This window comes from Trachinotus anak, unplaced genomic scaffold, assembly GCF_046630095.1.
Source record: "Trachinotus anak isolate AG129_WGS33_773 ecotype Australia unplaced genomic scaffold, CSIRO_AGI_Tana_v1 ptg000011l, whole genome shotgun sequence".
NCBI classification, from domain to species: Eukaryota; Metazoa; Chordata; class Actinopteri; order Carangiformes; family Carangidae; genus Trachinotus; species Trachinotus anak.
Genome location: NW_027273862.1, coordinates 17751136 through 17768718, shown reverse-complemented (window position 1 = coordinate 17768718; position 17583 = coordinate 17751136). Strand labels below are relative to the sequence as shown.

The 17583-nt window shown below is 40.8% G+C and overlaps 1 protein-coding gene across 11 annotated transcripts in view; it reads left to right on the top strand.

The window, feature by feature from the left end:
* sox6 (SRY-box transcription factor 6) overlaps positions 1 to 17583 on the top strand; it is a 135518-nt gene that overhangs the window by 65200 nt on the left and 52735 nt on the right. For 10 of the 11 annotated variants that reach the window (XM_071488587.1, XM_071488584.1, XM_071488585.1 and 7 more), the window contains 3 exons: positions 3007 to 3096; positions 13447 to 13619; positions 15245 to 15313. In XM_071488587.1, coding sequence (XP_071344688.1) covers positions 3007 to 3096; positions 13447 to 13619; positions 15245 to 15313 — 332 coding nt within the window. The remainder of the gene's footprint in view (positions 1 to 3006; positions 3097 to 13446; positions 13620 to 15244; positions 15314 to 17583) is intronic. The other variant, XM_071488591.1, reaches the window with a different exon arrangement.

Genomic DNA, 17583 nt, shown 5'->3' with positions numbered 1-17583 from the left:
AGCCCCAGAGAAGGGACAATGAGACCCACACCGGTTTAGTAGTCCACAAACCATTCTGCTCTCAATGGGAACACGTCTTGGACGCACACTCCAGCAGTTTTGTCTTGTATGTTGCTATCTGTGCTAGCTGCAGAGTGGAGGGGGTCTGTGCCAGGCAAGGGTCCATAGGGACCATTGGAATCGCTGGGGCTGGAGGAAGTTGGTCCGGGTCCAGTGGGGCGATCTGGGCTTGGTGACAAGCCAAGCTGTCTACTGCAGGGACGCTGGGAAAATGTAAATAAGAGCCTGATAAGGGCTATTGTTTTCATTCCATTCTCATCCCAGCTGAATGGCCTGCTCCCCAGCCACAGAGCATTTTATCTCGAGAGGGGGAGGGAAAGAAATGGAAGGGGTGGGGGTGCAAGAGATTTAAGAGCCCCCATAGGAAAATAAAAATAAACTCACTGGATTCTTCTCTTGTTTAAGCTAATTCCCCAGTATGTGATGTCCTACTTTAAGAGGACAAGTGTGTAACTCTTCTTTACACTAAAAACTTCAGAAGTTCTGCATTAAGTGTCTTAAATAATTATGTTTGCCTTTCACTTGCAAATCTACCGGCATTTGCTATCCAGTGAAATGGTTGAAGTGTGATTTCTTTATCATAAATAATTTGTTATTTTACGGTGAATACAGTATGTGTCAACTTGATTTTCTCTGTGTCATAACCTGACAGTAATTATTATGTTGATACTAACCGGCATCCATCCATTGGCATCTATAATTTCTCCAGAGAAAACAGACAGGCATTTTAGAAACTGAAATAGCATTCCTCCTATTAATCTAAATTCTTCTGAAAAATAAGCTGTGGAAGGGTGCTTTGAAAAAAGCCAGACATCTGACTCATGTACTGTTTTCCTTAAGTGCGCCTGTGCTAAAGTTGCTCCGCTTTCACCAAATCCATTTTTGGTTGCCTGTTTTGTCCACAATGTTTGAACACTGAAAGGTGTTTGAGAGTTATTTTATAGACTAATCCCGGTCATTATTCACCTCTCCCAGGTGGAAGGCAGGGAGGACAGCGGTGCATTCCAGCTGTAGTCTCTCCTGTTGGAGGACTTGGCAGGTCGTGTTTGGCCCAGTGGAGGGGATGGAGAATTGAGGGAGCGGCAGCTCTCCTGGGAGGGAGGTGGAAAGGAGGGGGAGGACTGGAGTAGAATGGAAGCTGGCACCATATTATCTCCAACAGTTGGTGCATTCCTTAATGATCAAGTGCTGGAGCAGCATCTGTGATGAAAGTGTGTGTGTGTCTGTGTGTGTGTGCGCAAGAGAGAGGGAGCATATGTGTACATATCAACATATGTTGACTGTGTTTGTTTAATTCCCCGTTACACCACTTTAAAAATAAGCCTTTTTCTGTGCTTTAGGGGAGAACATGTCATGCACTGTCTGTCTGAGGATTATGATGTATTGGGAGTGTGTTGTTCTGGAAGAGGAAGCTGTCTCACCCAGGGAAGAGGCACTACTCCCCCTGCCCTTAACCCCTGTTTTAAGATCTGTGATCTTTGCGCCATGGAGGGAGTTAACACACACAAACACATACAACATACATAGTCTTTTCTCTCTTCCTCTCTTAGGGTCAAGGGGACAAACTGTGAGTTGGGAATTGGAAAGTCAATAAAGCAGAAGTAATGTTATAATGACCCTGAGCTGAAGATGTCCTGTCGACCCCCATCACATTGGAGGAAGTGGACAATCAAACAAAACGGTCACTCTGCTTGATCTCTCTGAAAGCCATCCTTAAACAAGGCCACAAGAACTACTGACCCCCTGTTACTCCCAGTTCCTCTGAAGTCAGTGTTTGTCAGAGGGAGAAACAGTGTTTGGTTTGTGGAAATGGAGGGCAAGAGATGTTACAGCGGGATAAAAGGAAACAACTCTTGTATACATTCTAAACTGTATAAATCTTCTCTGTGTCTGATGTCAAGGGTGATAATGGCGAAAATGGAAGAGTCCGCAATACTGCGTCTAGTGACAGACCTCTGTTCCTTCTCCCTGCTTCTCTGAGATTCACATTATGCGCAACATGGAAACAAAAACACATGACAGCTACATTAGACTGAGAAAAAACCTCCTCAGTGACGCCATTTAAAATATAAACATGCTTATGAATTGTGTGCTTTTGGTGTCAGAACTGTGTTCATAAATGATCCACTATTAGATATGTGGTTAGACTATTCATTATTGCACCCCTGGGCTTTGTGATAATAATTGGTTTGTCTGCTTTGGTTTAACATTTATCCAAGTCTAGAAAATCACTGTTTTACAAATTATATCATCCTCAGGCAAGATATGAAGATTTCTACAGAAATCAGAAGAGTCTTTTTTAAATCTATCAAATAGACAGTTTGTTAATTGTTCTCCCAGAACAGGACTGGATACTACATGTCTAGATCTGGTTCAGATTAGAGGCAGTTTGTGGAGACAGTAGCTCAAGGTGGAGGGGTGGAGGCTTTCTCATGCTGCCGGTGTTTGATGGGAACAGGCTGACCCCTAAGCAGTGCAGGGATGGTGGAGGCCTGGGTCGGCTGGCTCAGTGTGTTCTTTATCAGCTACCCCAGCGACAGCATGGCAGATTGCAGCCATTCCTCCTCTGATTCATTGTCTGCTGGACAAATGTTAATTGTTTTCATCATTGGCAGCTATGTGAACGCTCGGACGTACCCAGTCTCACTCTTTGCCTCCCACTTAATGTGTGTCTCTGCCCTTATGCTATCCCCACAATGCCTGCTTCCCGCCTCGCTCCACCCTTACCTCATCTCTCAACCGACAGACTGAGTCTCTTTTAATGTTTGCCGTGCAATACCGTCTAAGTAAATACTGCTCTTCGATCTGATATCGTCTTTCTTTAAATTCCATTTAAGTGAATAGGCTTTTAATTTCCATACATACTATTCCATAATTTTAAAGAGCCTCAAAAATAATTTATTAATTCATATTTTCTTATATTTCTTTTCTTTTTACATTTTTTAGAATCCTCATGCATGGAGAAACTTCTTTCTAAAGAGTGGAAAGAGAAGATGGAGAGGCTAAACACCAGTGAACTTTTGGCAGAAGTAAAAGGTAGGACGACAATGATTGCATAAAACCAAGCAGATTTGCTATACAAACACCACTTTAAGCCGTGTTAACAAGTCCCTCATTCCTATCAGACATACATAATCTATGTACTGTATAATCTCAGAAACAGCCTTGTACTGTGAAATAAAACAAAGGCCTTTGGCTGCCCTCCTTATTCATTTCTCTCCTCCCTTATCTTTTGTTGGAATGCCAGACTCTGTCCAAACTGCTGTCTTCAAAATTCCAGCCCATTTAGACCCATTCTGAGGCGCTCCGTGCTTGTCAGCAGTTTATTGTTGTTGTCCCTTCAAACGGCCCTGAGCCTAGCGACTCTGCTCTGGCACATGCAGTGCGTTCACGCCGCTCTGGTAATTGCTGGACCAAAAGCATGCTCCATGTAAACAGAGCACGGCTAAGCCGAGAGGAGAGGAGCCTCTCAGAGAGGAGAGGAGAAGATGCGGAGACGCACAGAGTCGTCTCCTCAGTGAGCCTGTGTTTGAGAGGAATGTCTTGACTCTTACAGTGAACGCCCTGCGCAGAGCATCAAGGGCTGCACAGCAAAGCGCAACTCCACACTCCCCCAAAATCTCTGTTTATGACAGCGTGAAGGTGGGCTGAGGATGGGCCGGGCTGCTGCTCAGTCCTTAGCACTGACTGTTACTGAGAGCTGGTGTGTTTATACAGCACAGGAAAGCACAATACCAGCTGGGTGATAACACCAGGCTGTCACTGGATCCTGCGCTCTCCCTGTGTCTTGTTTTTATTTCTTGACAACCATCTAGACAATATGAATTCAGTGCATTCTCAATAGAAAGCTGAAATGCTTTATTTCTTTTTTTTTTTTAAATTAACATTTCATGAATAGTACTCACAGACCTATAAAAATAGCTCATTGCACTGCTGTGCAGGTGATTTTGGTCAATGCTTAATTGTTCCTTTTTCTAAAAAATGTGTGACATACATAAATAAAACTAGTGTTTGGTTTTAATTATTGAATTACACTTTCTCCACTTACAGGGGAAAGGGGAAAAAAGGCTGTTGAATGTTCTAATAAGTATATTCATTGGCAATAACCTTAATGAACTGAAGGATAAATCACTGCTTGGTAAACTAGATTCATTGTACCTGCCCTAATATACTGTGTGCCACTGTAGATCAAAGTGCACTGGGTAAAATGTTTAAAATGATTTAGCCTTTTGAAAGCTGGTCTGTTAAATTACAGGCAGGGCATTTCTTCTGATGAATGGGAACGGGAAGGTTACTTGGTGGTTTGTAAACAGGTAGGGAGTCTGATAATAAACACTATGGCCTCTGTCTGTTGATGAGTTATGGAGACAGTCTATACACCACAGTTACAAATATAAATGCTTCTCCTATCACAGTGGCAGCCTTAGATTTTTAATTAGCATGCAATTTCATATGACTGTAGACATTTCAAAGGGCTGCTTTGTGCTCCCCCTTACAAATGTCTCTCTCTCTGCGTTTGATGTCTGCCTGATGTAAATACGGGCAATTAAAAAGAAGCCCAGGGTTGGAGACGCACAAGGTCCACTTAATTAAAACGCAAACAAAGGTACCAAGCAGAAAACACCTTATGATTAAGATCTAAAGTGTTATGATGAATCAGAGGTTCCATTAATTGTTAGGTTAAAATCAGTACACAAGGCAAACATGCCTGTAGGTTTTTAAATGAATAAAAGAAAGAAGAGAATAAAGACAGACATTCAGATACAGACTACAGTACCTACTGGCAGAGTGGCCTTGTATATTCTGTGCTAATCGCTCACCGATTCTTTAAACAATTATACTGAGCACCTTGTAGGCTACCTTTTGACATTGTTCCATCAAACCTTGAAAGACAAGTAATTGTGTTATTGCAGAGGCAAGTGCTGGAATCTGAAGGGTGAGAAAATAATTTTGTCTCGCTCTTAGAAATCAAATAATAATGCAAAACAATGAGTGTGACAGAATTTGACCCGAGGCTTTACCCATGAAAAGAAAGACATTCTTTTACTGCTGCTGTGTTGAAACATGCCCCGAATACTTTATCCTGTTGAGGTGCACACGCACGTACAGTAAACAAACAAAACAAAACAATAGTATCAACAGCATCAGAGATTTACTTTTCAAAGCCTCCTAACCCACCCAACCATGTACATCTTACAGATGACACATCTATAATTATATCTTATTGTCATGTGGGTGTTTGGCTACATAATGTGCTGTTTCCGAGGTAGAGACATTTTCCAGGTTTTTGAGTCGGTAGAAACAAGAGCAATAATCCAGTAGAGGCAGTGTGCTTAAGCCAGACATGTAGAATGGTGTTATTAAGAGGTAATGATTTCAAATCTCCACCACCTTTTCTTGTAAGCTGCGAGGGGCTTAGCATCAACAGTTGCAGGAAAAAGAAGGAGAGTTTGTGAAGGAGCATTAGTGGTGGATTTCTTTTCACCAGTCAATTCCAGAGCTGTTTGTTTTCATACCTGAGCTTAGCTGTCAATCTGCAGGAACGATGAGGAGAGAGATGAAATCTCCTGAACAAAACCACAGAGCAAGAAAGGGAGGCCAGCTGGAAGGGCTCCAAACCACAGAAAGTAGCAGATAATAGGAGGCAAGGTGGAAGGAGGAGTGCAAGAGGGAGGGGGAGACAGGGAGAGAAAACAATTTCTGACGTGGATATTTGACTCGACATTTATAATTATATAGCTCAAAGAAAAAGCCCCCATTCAACACACGATTTAGGATGGTTATAATCCCATACTTAATTGCAGTGTGAATGTATGTATGTATACATACACATAGGCTACACATTGTGTCACATGTATACAAATATAGTACACAGTGTCCTATGGTAGATAAGGTTGCCCTCTGTTGCTTGCTTGCTCTGTGCAGGGTCTTTGAGCCTCACACTCAACAGAGCTGTTTAAGTTTCCCTGCTGAGTGCCAGTCTCCCGGCCCCCCGTTGGGGAAAAAAAAAAAAATTGCAAAATGCTCAAGCATTTACTCAAACTGAAGGAAAATATGTAGTTACTAAATTGGAACACAAGCTGTATTCATTCTCTTGGAATTTGCTAATATATATATATATGAAAGATATATATATATATATATATATATATATATATGAAAGAAGCTCAACATTACACCAGCGTTGAAATGGCTGCTTGAATTCTGAAGCAGAAAAATCAGGACTCTTGCACTGTCACAATCAATTTGAGAATGGTGTCCACATGACAGTGGTTGGGTGCAGACAGACAGTCCTGTGGCAGGCAGATAAGTGGAAGCTCTTTAGGAGGAGAACATAGGGCAAGGCAGGGTGGCAGCTGAGACTGATTTGATGCTGGCCCTACCTGTGCTGGCTTTACTCCCGCACAGACAGAAAGGAGTCCACTGTGTGAACACAGAGCCCATATTGTTCAGCCATATGAGTATGCTTCAAAACATGATTATTCACTTTAAAATTTAACTTATTCTTAATGGCTTCCATAAAGTGAGGTTTCTGTGCAACTGGAGATACACAGCACAATATCTGTGCACACATTTCCCAGTGACACTGACTTGTGTAGCTTTAGAAATAAGCAGGAAAAGAATTCTGGGTAGTAGATTTCAAATGCTTTCTGTATTTTAACAACATGCTGTATATGAATATTATGTTTATTATATCTACCCAAACATACAAAAACATTCACACAAACAGCACAAAACAGTATCTGTCCAGTTGCTCCAGTCAAAAATGCCTCAGTTAGCATTTTCTCCACAACACTTCAGTCAACTGTTTGCCCTGTGCACTCAGGTGAAATATGAGCCACAGTAAATCATTATTCCTCAGGCCACATTTGCCAGATGAATGTATGAGAGTGTTGGACTGTGTGTTTTTCTCCTCTAATGAATTGAGGAATTTAGCTTGTGGCAATGGAGGTAAAGAAGGAAGTGCTGTGCTTGTGTGTTTGTGTTTGTCTATGTATGTGTGCGTGTGTGTGTGTGTGTGTGTGTATGTGTGTTATAGGAATAGAATTTTCAGTTTCTGTTGTGAATTATATCCCAGTGGTTTGTCATGGCTTAACTAATGACTTTAAAAGTTGTATAATACATTTCATACAATCAAGCATATTAATCCTGTCTTTGCCTGCAGAGAATGTAAAACATTTGTGAAGCTGATAAAAACACACCTATTTCATTAATAAAAGGAAACATATCCAAAATATTTATATTTATATGTTAAGATCCCTCAGCAAAGCGACCTGTACCTTCACAGCCATGAAAACCTGCTGAAGGACTGGCCTACATTAATAATAAGGGTGTCAATGAATACACTCTGAACAGATGCAAACATCTACATTTTAGGGATCATCCAAAAGAGCATGCAAAATGTCAATGAGAAGCTTTCAGATTCTCATTTTTTCTAGACACTTCATTTCAACCTTATTTTCACGTGGATCTTCTCCCATTGAATGTGCAAGCTCTAAATCTTTTTTGAATGATGTAACGTGGCTTGTTTGTCACACTCCTGAACAACTTGCACAGGTGTTATTTTTTCTGGCACCTTGCACAAGTTGACAGCACATAAGAATGAGTTGGGGACCATTTTAAAAGTCCATGCGAATTGGGTAAGAGAACTTTTCAAAATTTTTTTGATATTCTTCGTTTTGTTTTTTTTTCATAGACACATAAGCATAACCTCCACTGAGAAATAAAATCTGACTGCTTTTTACTACTGTTAAAACTTCCCATTTTATTTCCACACAGACCATTACCTTTTATTTCAGCTTTTCGTTACCTTTTTTTCTTTTCTGAAGGCGAGGTTAAAATAACAATCATGCCTTATCATAAGGTACATTGTTAATAGTATATGTTATACTTCTTATTTTGTATATTTCATGAGCAGCTTATACATCTTCATCTACAACTTTTTCTTATAGAAGTATAAATAGTGTCCAAAACAGAATTTAAAACAGAAAATGTGGCATGAAGGGTTTCTAGCATCTGCTGGTATAGGGTCAGATTGTTTCTGTTACAAGAGTGAAGACTTTGTGTTGCACCTCTAGTTACTAGTATAGATGTACTAAATAGATGTGTGTCTCAGTGACAGCTTGAGAACCAAGCAGGTGTTCTTGTATACTACTTTGTGAAGACCTGTACTGGTCTCAGCTCTCTTTGCTTCCTGTTCAGCTTTTTCAGTCTATCACTTGTGATCTGGATTAAAACCCAGACAAAACACTGGCATCGTTGATACATTTATCCATTAAAGACAACAGTCTCAAAGTCTTTTGAAAGATCTCTTTTGCACAGTCTAAGGAAACAAGTATGTTTTACTTTAATTATCAGCTGTATAGATAAGACCAATGAATAAATGTTCTCTGAAAAGAATGAGATAACATCTAGCTCTTAATTCACTTCCAAGGTTTTTCAGACAGTAAGCTGTTGCCTTGATCACTGTATCGCAGGCTTTACACCATTTCTATGATGTAGACCTTGAAAACTGTGTATGCTTTTTATAATTTAAGGGGCAGGGGTCAGACTCATCATCGTAAAGGCTATGAGAGATGAATAAAAAGATTGGAGACAATCTTTGTTCTCATGTAATGATCTTTGCTGTATGCTGCCATGCACACACATACAACATTCTCCATGGTGTCAGGATATCTGGTTTGTCGCACTGTAGTACAGAGTTCAGTGATTGAAAGAACAGAAGTAAACTTTGTGGGGTTTTTTCTGTCTTCGGTGTTAATTTCAGGGTCACTGCCATTCCCTGTGGCATTATCTTCTCAGGTCGAGCCTCTATCTTGGCTTTGATGAAGTACCTTGTCCTGTGTCATGGACAGACAGTGAAGTGCTAGAGCTTTTACATTAGCATAATTATACTGAAGAGTGAAGCTTCCTCTATCATCAAAATATTAGTCTCCATCGGTGTTCAGCATGAACAGCAGAACCACAGCAGATGAAGTGTATTTTTATTAATAACCTCTCCACATGCCAATCAGGATATTTATGTAAAAAATCATGTGCTGAGCCATTAAAATGATTATAATCACATCTGTCAATATTCAAATATATATGCACACACACGTACAGATAGACATATAGATATACCATAAGAGGCTTATAATACCAGACAACCATTACCATTTCCAAAAAGTAAGTAGCAGTAAAAAGTCTCAAGCACTTAAGCTTAATTGGTTTTAAAAATTTGAGTTGACTTTTTCAACAAGATGAGGGGCAGTTTCTCAGTGCGAACTAGTCACACCATATAGGAAAGCTTAGGGACTGAGAATCATTGCTGCCAGTGGATGACATGTGCTTGTGAGTCATTGCTCATGCTTGTTAATGGGGTTTTATTGGCAAGATTAACAGCTTTTATATCATGGCAGAGGCAGCAAGCCAGGTAAAGCAGCTGTTGTTCATATTGTCTTGGTTTCAGGACAAGGAGACATGTTAACACCATATTACTGGAAACACATATGGCTTTGTAGCATTGATGAACAACTGTTTATAGTAGTTAAAAGCAAATGGATACCATAAAACGAGCTCTTGTTATTCTATCTTGGATTTCTGCCAATGTAGATCCTTAATATGACTTTTTTTTGACCAATGGATAAAATGATTCAATCGTATTCAGTATCTCAAAAATGAATTTGGTACAAAGACCGGCTTGCGATTCATGCTTTTGTTGAAGCAGTTTTATGGTTTTGGAGAAATCTTTCTATTTTGAACACTAAAGAAGGTACCAATAGATGCCATTAGCTGCTACTCAATTGGCTCTTTGTGTTTTCCACTGAAAGAATGGACAAAGGGTCAGATGACCGCAGAGTTCACACACGTGTGCATTTACTCTGAGGCATGTACCTTTTATCGATTGGAGCAGCACGCAACACACATCTGTACACACTCGTGTCTACATTCACACACCCTTTAGGAGAGAGCAGAGAGAAAGAGCCTCAGCACGCAAGGCATTCAAGTTATGTGCAGTGTGTGTGTGGATACAGCTTGGTACAATCGTAGCATTTAGACAAGTCCTAATTTACTTAAGATGGGCTTGCAGCATATGGAAGCATCCACAATGGATGACTGATAGAGAGACAAAGAAATTCCAGTCTTCTGGCGCTAAAAAACTCAATTCAGATCTGGTCATAATGGCTCAGCTGTCCTAACCAAAGGAAGGGGAGAGAATAGGGTGCCTTGTGATTTTCCCCCTTTTCACCCTCACCCTCCCTCGCTTTTCTTCTTTTTTTGTGCCTGAATCTTTTATCTGTGTTATTCACTCGGGACTCTTCAAAGTAACAAGCCTCCTTCTTTTTCCCCGGTACTGGACTTGGAACCCAAATTAGAGACTGCTTGATTAGAGCAGAGAGGAGGGAGCCAAGAGAGAGGGAGATGTGGGTATTGGACAGAACAAATCGCACCCCTACAAAGTGCCTTTTATCCAAAGACCCCAAGGCTCAAATACCCCCATCCCTCCCCAAGCAACCATGGCTCTGCTTGTTTTCCTCTTATCATTTATTTAGTCACCCGTCGATGTTTTCTGCCCTACTTTGTGACGTTTAAAAGAGGCAAGAATCTCAAAAGGTGAACGCTGAATGGGCTGAAACTGAACAACACAGCTTTACCATCATATCCTCCTATTTATCAATTTAACATTTCTGAAGTTAAAACTGTGGCCTGGGAGAAAAACAAGAAAAGCGCCAGCGCAGCTTGACCACTCACTCCTGGGATCCTCCTCTTCTGTCAGGCTGGTATTGTCCTACTGAGCCTCAGTCGTCTAACAGGAGGATGTCACAACATGTTAGGTCTGGGCCAGTTTATGTAGCGCCAAGGCATCTCTGGGCTGTCTGTCTGCCATCGGAAGCGCAATGTGAGGAGACATGTTAACGGGCAGACCCCAGCCCCACTGCTGTTAAAAGCCATGCAATATGCAGGAAACGGCCTCTTTTGTCAGCAGGCTGGTTAGACACAGACCACGACTCTCCTCTTCTGTACCACCCAATAAAAGTTTTATCTGGATTTTAAAGCTGATCCATAATTTAAAGCAGGAAGAAAGAGATTTTTACACTAACCAGCCAACAAAAAACATATGAGTCTGATTTTCTCCTAAGCTGCTACTATAGTCTCTAAGGTAAAATTCTTCTACCACGTTTCCATATTTAGATATTCAGATGCCAAGAGTTGTTTAAATCTTTTTCTCTAGCATTTACCACTAATCTGATCATTTCTTGTTGATATTTCAGCATTGATTGTGGCAAAAAAAAAAATATGCAAAAGAGACAAAACTAAATAAATAGTTACAAGTAAAATTAGTAAAGAGGGAAGGTCCAGACTGCAGTACAGAGGGCAGTTCTGACTTCCCACAATTCAGCTCAACATCAAAACAATGGACCCTCTGTTAGTATTCTTCTGGTGTCCAGGCAGAAGTGAGCTCTCCACACTCAGACTACCCCATCAGATCCTTCTTTGGACCCAGTCCCCCTGCTAATTCATGCACATGGGCATAAAATATAGGTCCTGTAAGGTCCAGCTAATTTTTGAATTTTTTATTTATTTTAACAATGTTGACACTCCTACAGTAGTAAGCAATCATCAGAAATGTGTAATTAGACAGAGTGAGACAGGATAGGAGTCCAGATATTTGGTTCCCAGCTAAAGGTCACCTATCCTGGCCTCGAGGCCTGATGGCCCCCATCTTCACCTTTCTTTTTGTCTGTTCTTTGTTTCTCTATTTCTCTGTCTTTCTTTGTTTCTTTCTTTAGTCCATCCCTCCTTCCCTACTACAGTATTGATAGCCAGTATTTATTGTGACAACGACTGATGTATCTGTAAAAAGGCAGCTCCTTCACTGACACAGCCAAAGGTTAATAAAATTGCTGCTGATTGTATCAATTTTACAGATAAGCCATTCACAACAAGTGTACTCGGGTGAATAAGAAGTCAATTCAGGCCTTGGAAACTGCACGCAGGGCCAATGAATAGCTGCTTTTAGGTGCTTTTTTCGTTAGCAGGATAAATGGAGAATTGCAGCTCTCTTCCATTGCAGCAGGCAGTGGAGGCAGAGTGAGGCGAACCGAGGTTCAGACAAGCGTGCCAGTAAATTGCCCTGAATGGGATCTGGAGGTTGACAGGCCCTATTAAGACAAACGGCTTTTCTCATCGGAGAGATAAAATAAATCAGGTGTTTAGTCAAATTAAAATAGTTTGAGTGGAGAGGGCCCATGGGAGCTCTCGCAGAAACTCAAGACAGATGTGGCCAGAGACGAGAGGAAGACACCCAGGAAAGAATTCAGCTCCTGTTGGCCCCAGGCCAGACTTCACTGTACTGTTATCTGGATCTCTATGCTTTTATCCTTCTCCCCGTCTCTCTTACTGTCTCTCTCTGTCGCTTCTGTCGGTTTTCCCATCTCTTTTCTTGTATGTTCCCCCAGATCAGCTTGTCACACAGGAGTGCAGTGGGAGGAGAGTGAGTTACTGTCTAGCCTCTCACTGGCAATTATGTTGGCTGTGTAAGTCAATGGTAGGATCACTTAGCATTGATTAGGCGGAGGGAGAGAGCAGTGCTCTCTCTATCACACACAGTGTGGACATGTGACTTTAGACGGAGAAGCAAGTCTATTGGTCTGTCATTGCATTTCTTTTTGAAGTATGCAGTAACTACACAGATAATAAAATAAAGTGTGTGTTGTTCAGTGTTGATTATGATACAAATCTCTTTACTGATGATTGCCATGGTGCATTCAAAGAATTTTTTGGTGTGTAAACACTAAAGTTTATGGCTCAGTTTTTTGACAGGTTTGCACATTCATTTCAGTAGAAATCTGCAAAGGATTCCTCCTCTAATGGGTTGCTGGAATGGCCATATAATGAAAAATTGCGCAGTGTGGAGGCCAGTGCAAACACTGACTCTAAACACTTTCTTTTTATTCACGCCTGGTAGTCTGACATAAGCTGCCACCTCAATTTGACAGCTCCCTGCAGCATTTTGTCTATGTGCCGGGAACAATGAAAGCTGTGACCAACAGCTTCAGTGAAATAGTCAACTCCAGACTGTATGTGACCTTAATACTTGCTAGGGAAATCACTGCTGCATGTGTGGTTTTCTTTGTACTACATTGTGTACAGTACAATAGCACTATATGGTGACCGTTGTGTGCAACATGGTCACTTTTCTAAATTTAGCACACTACAATTACCTGGGTCATCTGCAGGCTCTCTTATAAACATCTACACCCACTGTGAAACTTTTTTTTACACATCTTTCTGTCAGGTTTGCATAACACATACCTGTATCTATGTTAATGACTCAGGCTCTCCACCTTATGTTTAGTCTTTCAGCTCCTGACACTGTTCTCTCTCTCTCTCCCTCACTAGGGACTCCAGAGAGCCTGGCAGAAAAGGAACACCAGCTCTCCACAATGATCACCCAGCTGATCAGCCTGCGAGAGCAGCTCCTGGCTGCCCATGATGAACAGAAGAAGCTCGCCGCCTCACAGATGGAGAAACAGAGGCAGCAAATGGAGTTAGCGCGTCAGCAGCAGGAGCAGGTAACCACTCACTGTTTACTTTTCTCACACTATCTGTCTTTGTATGTCTTTTTCCCCCCGCAAATAGATTTTTTAACCTGTCACCATTTTCTTTCTTTCTCTCTTTCTCTCTTTCTCTCTTTCTTTCTTTCTTTCTTTCTTTCTTTCTTTCTTTCTTTCTTTCTTTCTTTCTTTCCTTCTTTTTATTTCTATCTTTATTTCCCTTTTCGTCCCCTAACAAAATCTCTATTTCATATTAACTTTCATGCCTGAAGTATGCCTATAAAATCTTACTATGAATTTGGAATAATATTACATTTAAGAGATGTGATATTCTATATTGCCTCAGACATTTCAGTCATGCTCTCTCGCCCACATTTATGCTGTGTGGTAGGGAAAATGTTATTATGACTTGTACTAACAAATGCGACGGAATGTGTGAATTAAACGTTATATTAAACATGGAAGTCCTCTATATCTTATAAATCGACTCCTATTAGAACAAGCCTGGCATTAGATTTGCAGCACAAATCAGGCCAATGAGCCATATTGTACAAATCAGCAAATTAGCAGAGGCCATGAAGTGTGTTAATGTCGGGGAAGAAATAAGGACACAAACTATCCACACGGGCGACACTTTTATTATCACCAGCCACCCTAATGGCTATGAGTCAATTATCAGCATGGAGTTCACTCAGAGTTTTCTCAGCACACTCTCAGACCCTCCTGTGTTAAATGAAGAGATAGACCATATACCTTGGAGTGATGCATTTGGACATAGTACACTAATAATACATTAACAGTATTGATTTTTTTTTTCCAATCAATGATCTTCATTTGCAAACTACACTCAACTCTGTAAGCTTTGTAGACATTGCAGCATAAATGAACAGTGATATAAGGCATTTTATTATTGGATCTTATTTTGAAATAGAAGAATATTAATAAAATGAAGGGAGAGAGGGAGAGACGGGGAGAGAGGTAGAGCGAGAGAGCCCGCTGAGAGCTAGAATGTCATCAAGCCATCAAGATACAACACAGTAATTAACTGTTGACACTCGTGAGGAAGCCAGCACAAATTAATCTTGACACATTTGCAGACGACCGATATCTTACAGTGAACACTTTGTAATTATATTTAAAAATGAAAATTAAATGACACTTAAAACTAGGTTGTCACACTCAATGAAGTGGGCATGTAGAAAGAGGGACTGCTGGGATGAGCGGGATTGCGGTGTGGCTGCTCGTCACTCAGGGGTGGCAGGGACCTCTGTCACCCATACACTGCCTGCGCTAGTTATCTACCTTGTGACCATGTTCATCATCATTTATTCTCTTTTACCTCTGTTTTTGATCCATGTTCATTTAGAAAATTAAAAAAATGTTGTTCAGATTTTGTAGCAATTTAGTTAGAAGAATATATTCTGTAAGACAAGAGAAATAATAGTTCTTCTATTTCACTAATCTGCCATTTTTTAACATGCAACGTGTCATCTACTTGCACACACACACTGTCACCTACCTCTACAATCTCTGGTGCTCAGCTTGCTGTTGCAAAACAGTTCCCATAGAAAAAAAACAGAACCAAAGCATTAAAAGGAATCATTTAATTCACCATCTTTATTTCTTTTCTTCTTTCCAATCAGATTGCAAGACAACAGCAGCAGCTTCTTCAGCAGCAGCACAAAATCAACCTCCTCCAGCAGCAGATCCAGGTCAGTGAATGTGTTTCTCTTGGCCCTGTAACACTCAGCAGCTTACACCTCTCACCTTTGTCCATGCTGATTACTACATTTCTTCAGTATAATTACTGCACTACTGCTGTCATCATGAGCCAAATGTCTGGATTTAATGGCGATCAATAAAATTAAACATTAAAGTAAATATCAATCGCTAACTTCTGTTAGCTTCTCATCTTTTTCGCTTTTGTATGTTGCTTTTATCTTTCATTTTTTTTGTGTCAAACTAACACTCATCACTCTCATCAAATGTTAATTGCCTGTTGATAATCGTGAGGGCTTGAGAATATGGAGGAGAATAATTAGCACATCTTAATGAACAAAAAAAGGGGGGAAAGTAACAACAGCTAATGAGTCCTGTTGATGGAGAAGAGCCTGGAGGTGGGGGACATGAAAGAGGCTGGTAAATGCCTCGGAAATGGGTTGGTCCCAGAAGGGCAACGTGGCATGCTTTCACACAGCACAAGAGACACTGAAACTTAAATTGTCATTGTGCTGTATGGGTAGCATCGTTTCTTTTTCTCCTAATTCCTTATTTCTTATTTTTTATGAGATTTTCAACCTGTGCACCTCATGCCAAGCATTATCATACCTGATCAGTGTGTGTATGCTTGTGTGTGCCTTATGTGATACAGTACAAAGCGGAACAGCGAGAGACCACCCAGGCTGCAAGTCACTGGACATAGTCAGACAGTGCAGGGTAATCCAGGCTTGGTAACTGGCAGTGGTCAAGGCTGCGAGCCTGGCTGCCTGTGTGAAGCTAACGTTATCCTGCTGGGTGTGCCGAGTGTCAGGCACATCCCTCTCCATTCACCACCTCCTCCTCTGCTTGTTCCTCTAACTGACAACTCCCCATCCTCTCCTTTCATTTTATCTTCTTTTTTTTTTTTTAACCTCTTCAATCTCACTTGAAATAAATTGTTACTCCATCACCTTTTAGCACCCCTAAAATGAGATACTACTTGTGGCTTTTTTCTAAAGAGCAGTTTCTCTTCAGGTATTATATGGGGCGCCATACCCCTTCATAACACAGTTTGTTCTTATGAAAACTTCTGGTTTCAAACAGCAGTTGGCACAACAACCAAATTTACTGCTATGACATCAAAATGACTCTTTCAAGGGCTCTTTGCAAGAGAAAGGCCATACTGTTAACATATTCTTGAGGGACCACTAGTCTGGACCTTTCACTTCAACTATGGACAGTCTACTGGAAAAATGATTCCATATTACACTTCACTACTGAGAGGCACAAAGCACAACACTCTGTCTAGAAAACACTCTAAAATCAAGTACCTTATACACTACCGAGAGGCTAGTATTACTCATATCATGGAGGGTCCTTTACTTATGCTCATTGAGCATAAGGGCACAGCCCTAATGCATCTCACTTTTAGAAGCCCTTGCTTTCATCACAAAGTTAAAGGCAAATGATACCTGAAAATTCCCCTTAATGCATAGTTTTGAGAGAGGGTGGAGGGGGTTGAGTGTGTATGGGAACATGCTTCTAAATATCCATTTCAAACACTTGAACAGAGATACAAGTAAAGTCCTTTCTTGCAGAGCCCAGTTAGACAGCCTCTCCCTTGGCCAAATGAGCCCCAGATCTTCCCTGATAAAAAAAAAAAAAAAAAAAAAAAAAGAGAGAGAAAAGCCACATCCACAATTAAACAAAAGAGTCCCATGTTCAGACCATCTGTTCCTCTGCCCATCAGCCTCAGCCTCTGCTGGCCGCGCTTTTCAGACAGAACAACAACCAAGAACAAACAGAGATTGCTCTCAATACTTCAAATAAGTTTGATCAAGTGCAAAACTGTTTATCCAAGAGTAAGTTGTTTGAAGCAGTAGATGTTCTCTCTCCCTAACCTAGTTCCTCCAAATATCCAGTGTGGTGATGGCCACTCCTTTTGTAGCAACAATGTAGATAAAAGAGAGTCAGGGGCAAGTTAGTCAAGCATTTTTTGCCACTCTGTTTTCATTACTGCTGCCTCTTAAAAATGCCCTGGCCATTTTAATATACAACAGCTTTGACTTAATTAGTTCTGTAAACAAGCTGTATGTCACAGACTTTTAGAAAAGAGGTAAGCAGTGTTGGGAGATTGAGTTACTCTGCTTTTAGCATGGAGCAAACTAAACTTTATTAGAGACCCCACTGGCCATCAAAGTCCTTCTGTTTTGGCCTCAGGGAGAAAACCAAGAGGAAGCCTCTCACTAAGGTCTCGTATTGATGATGTAACTGATCACATCAG